The 4,141-nt window shown below is 45.2% G+C and overlaps 1 protein-coding gene across 1 annotated transcript; it reads left to right on the forward strand.

Moving 5' to 3' along the window:
* Positions 1-1,476: 1,476 nt before the first annotated feature.
* On the forward strand, positions 1,477-3,592 carry LOC311507496 (leucine-rich repeat transmembrane neuronal protein 4-like; the record flags this gene model as incomplete). Its single annotated transcript, XM_084571850.1, has 1 exon — positions 1,477-3,592. Exon 1 carries the CDS (start codon positions 2,066-2,068, stop codon positions 3,590-3,592), a length of 1,527 nt encoding a protein of 508 aa, XP_084427976.1. The 5' UTR covers positions 1,477-2,065.
* Between the last annotated feature and the right edge of the window lie 549 nt (positions 3,593-4,141).

A 4,141-nucleotide genomic window follows, 5' to 3' on the forward strand; every position in this document is an offset into this window, starting at 1 on the left:
ACATTCACACCTTCACTCACCAGATGTTATCTGCATGTTTTCATGACTTGAATCTAAAAGTGAAAATTAGTAAGATGTAAATAAGTAAGATGTAAAGTGTTCATCAAGTGTCATCATACAGGACACTCAGGGCCTTCTTCACACTCGATCGTTTCTACGTGCCCTGGATTTAACAAGAAAAAATACTCAATTTAGATTCTGGTCCATGGTGACAAGATTGTATCACATAATTTTTGCATATTTGTTAGCTGCACATTCATGCTGTGACTATCCAGTTAACATCACAAAGGTGTTTGATTTGATTCAAGTCTGGTGGCCACCGGGGGTCTTCATTTTTGCTTTGTGACATGGCGCATATTATTATCTTGTAAGTGGCTTTTAGAGGATGACAAATTGTTGGCATATAGGCACACGCGTGGTCAGCAACAATACTCGGATGATGCATGTCATTCAAATGATGAATCATTGATATTAAAGGGTCCAAAGTGCTCAGTGAAGGCATTGCCTGCTCCATTAGACCACCATCACCACTCTGGACCCAGTTTGACACCAGGTTAGGTCCATGGACTCATTTCTGACCGTAACATTTGCAGCCTCAGCGAAAATCAAGGTCTATTGTATATGCACATGTGACATTTTCAACTGTGCAGTCTCACATTTCTGTTCCTGGCTGGTGGAGGTAAAAGCTTTTCTTTTTTTTCTTTTTTTTTGCTGTTGTAGCCCACCCACCTAAAGGTTGATTGTATACATTCTGAGATGCTTTTCTGCTCAAGAGCTGTTACCTTTCAGTCAGCTTAAAACAGGTTGTCCTCCTTCAGCCTCTCCCATCAACATGACATGGCATTTTTTTTCCAGAGAAATACCGCTTATTGGATTCTTTTTCTTTTCAAACCGTTCTGCATAAACTGTAGAGACAATAATGTGTGAAAATGACAGGAAATAAGCAGTTCCAGAAATACACAAACCAGCCAACAATCATGCCCTGGTCAAAGTCACTCGGATGCATCCTGACTTGACTGGCTGATTGGATTATTGTATAAATAAAGAGGTATGCAGGTGTTCATAACAAAATGCTTGGTGAGTGAGAGCAGATAATGTAGGATGTAATGTGCCAGTTTTGATCAATTACTGTCAATCCCAATCTCCCCTGAAAGTGTGCAACGTGATAAAACTATATGTGTAAACAGGGATGCTTTGGGATGATGAATGTGGAACTGTGCAGGCAAAGTGGAAATGAAACGAGTAAACTGCATGTTCGTTGTGACAGTTTAGAGGGCGTGGAACCGGAAATTCAGGGACTGTTTATGGAGACATAACGGAGGAATCTGACAGACACTGATATAAGCATAGGCAAGGGCCCTGTTATGTGCTATAACTTGAAAGAAGGTAAGCAAAGGAAACATCTAATCTCTGGAAAATGACACAGAGGAATGTGAGTAAAAAAATCAGAAATGGTAGAGGGGGGAGCAACTATTGAACTACTGCCACTGGCATATCACTGACACCTCTAATGGAGGCGAAGGTACGCCCAGTAATTTAAATGGTTCAAAAAAAAAAATATTAAAAAAATCCTAAATGGTTTAAAGACTCTGCTGTAGAGGTTTTGACGTCTAAACATCAAGCCAGGATGTTGATAGATTCCCCTATCCGCATCAGTATCGCTGCTAATAAAAGAAGAGCATCTAAATGTTAAAGCACAGATACATGATGCTTGCCTCAGGGTATCTCTTTGGAAGTTGCAAGCAAAACTGCCAAGACTGCTGGGCCTCATCTCCTCTTGGCCAATAAGTCATGTCTAGGTGTGTTTAAATATATCCTCTATTTTCACATTTTTAGAAAAAAAAAGAGGGCATGTGCTGCACGCTATATTTCGGATTCATAATGAAGAGGTTTAGATACCAGTGGAGAAAGCATTTGCTTATGATGAATAAAATGTGTTTACTGGTTAGCCTGGTTTTTAAGTTTGTATTGAGCTAACTGTTTCTTCCATTTCCTTTTGCCCCTTTCCCTTTCCATCACTGCAGGCTCTGCTCTGCGGCGTCGCTGGCTAGTGGTCCAACTCCTGATGCAGGTGTGGCTGGCGGCGAATCCATCTCTGAGTGAGCGCCCGTGCCCCAAGAGTTGTCGCTGTGATGGGAAGATTGTGTACTGTGAGTCGAGCGCCTTCCGTGATGTCCCGAAGAACCTCTCAGGAGGCTGTGAGGGCCTGTCTTTGCGGTACAACAGCCTTGCCAGTCTTCGTGCCGGCCAGTTCGTGGGGCTAAACCACCTCATCTGGCTCTACTTGGACCATAATTACATTGCCTCTGTAGATGGAATGGCCTTCCAGGGGGTCCGCAGGCTTAAAGAGCTGATCCTGAGTTCCAACAAGATCACGTCGCTCCACAACACCACATTCCACCCAGTCCCAAATTTGCGTAACCTTGACCTGTCGTACAATAAACTGCAAGCCTTGCAGCCTGGGCAGTTCCAGGGCCTACGGAAGCTTCTCAGCCTGCACATACGCTCAAACTCTCTAAAAACTATCCCTATGCGTCTGTTCCAAGATTGCAGAAATCTTGAGTTTCTTGATCTGGGTTATAATCGTCTGCGCAGCATCACTCGGAATGCATTTTCAGGCCTCGTCAAACTCACTGAGCTGCATCTGGAGCATAACCAGTTCTCAAAGATCAATTTCTCCCACTTTCCTCGCCTCTACAATCTCCGGGCTCTTTACCTGCAGTGGAATCGCATTCGCTCAATGAGCCAGGGCCTGACGTGGACCTGGGCCTCCATCCAGAAACTGGATCTGTCAGGGAATGAACTGACAGAAGTAGATGCCGTAGTTTACCAGTGCTTACCCAACCTGCAGACCCTCAACCTGGACTCCAACAAGCTGACCAATGTTTCCCAGGAAGTGGTTGATGCCTGGATCTCTTTGACTATGATTAGCTTAGCTGGGAATGTATGGGACTGTGGCCCTGCCATCTGTCCTCTAGTGGGCTGGCTGAGAAACTTTAGAGGGGCAAAGGAGACGACCATGATTTGTGCCTCTCCCAAGAAAGCCCAGGGTGAGAAAGTCATGGATGCTATTGAAGCTTTTGGTGTTTGTCAGTCAAACCCAGCGACAACACTCACAGTGAGTATTCCTCCAAACCCATCCAGTGTCCCTGTGCAGACTGAGCGTCGCCCAGCCATTCTGGCTGCTCCTACTGGTCCTGGAAAGAGAGGCGAGGGACCACTCAGGGGTCCCACATCATCAGCGGTTACCCCACCTGTGGCACTTCCTCCAGAACAGGAATTGGAGCCCGTTTCTTTCCATAAGATTGTGGCCGGAAGCGTTGCCCTTTTTCTATCTGTTGCCATGATCCTGTTGGTAATCTACGTATCTTGGAAGCGCTATCCTAGCAGCGTCAAGCAGTTGCAGGAGCATTCAGCAGCAGCACGCAAACGTCGCAAGAAAGCTAGAGAGACGGAGCGCACCCTGAGCTCTCCCCTGCAGGAGTACTATGTGGACTACAAGCCCACCAATTCTGAAGCCATGGATGTGCTTGTCAACGGGACCGGACCCTGCACGTATACCATCTCAGGCTCCCGAGAATGCGAGGTATGACCCACACCCCTGCCACTCCTCCTAAACAAAACTCAGAGGTAATTATTTATACTGCTTTGACAGTCTGCTACTTCAATACTTAGCCTTACACAGCAGGTTCAGTAAATCCTGTGTACCCATGGGTTACTATTGACCTAAGTAAAGGTTGTTTAGCATCCCTTCGTGTATAACAAGATATCTCCTTGTTTTCAAACGGGTGTTTGTATATTCGCTTAAACCTTTGTCTGTGCTGAGAAGCAAATGTTTGTTTTCCCGCAGAATTGTGCAGAAATACAGATAAATGAGGCTGATTACAGATCCTATTCTGCATAATCTCGGGATTAAGCGACACTGTTTGCGACTTGTGTTTGTTCAGGTACTTTGACTTTTTGTTGCTTGCGCACCGCACACTTTGAGCTTTGTGTGTTTGCTCTACAGCTATTCAGTTTTTGATGAGCAGTTTTGTGTGGGGAGAAGAGCTGAATGAAGGGAAGATTCACTTCTGGACACTGGTTGTGAATGCTAATAGAGACTCTTGTCACTGAACAGAGCTCCCCCTGAGCTGATGAC

Source organism: Chelon labrosus (genome assembly GCF_963514085.1).
Source record: "Chelon labrosus genome assembly, chromosome: 22".
NCBI classification, from domain to species: Eukaryota; Metazoa; Chordata; class Actinopteri; order Mugiliformes; family Mugilidae; genus Chelon; species Chelon labrosus.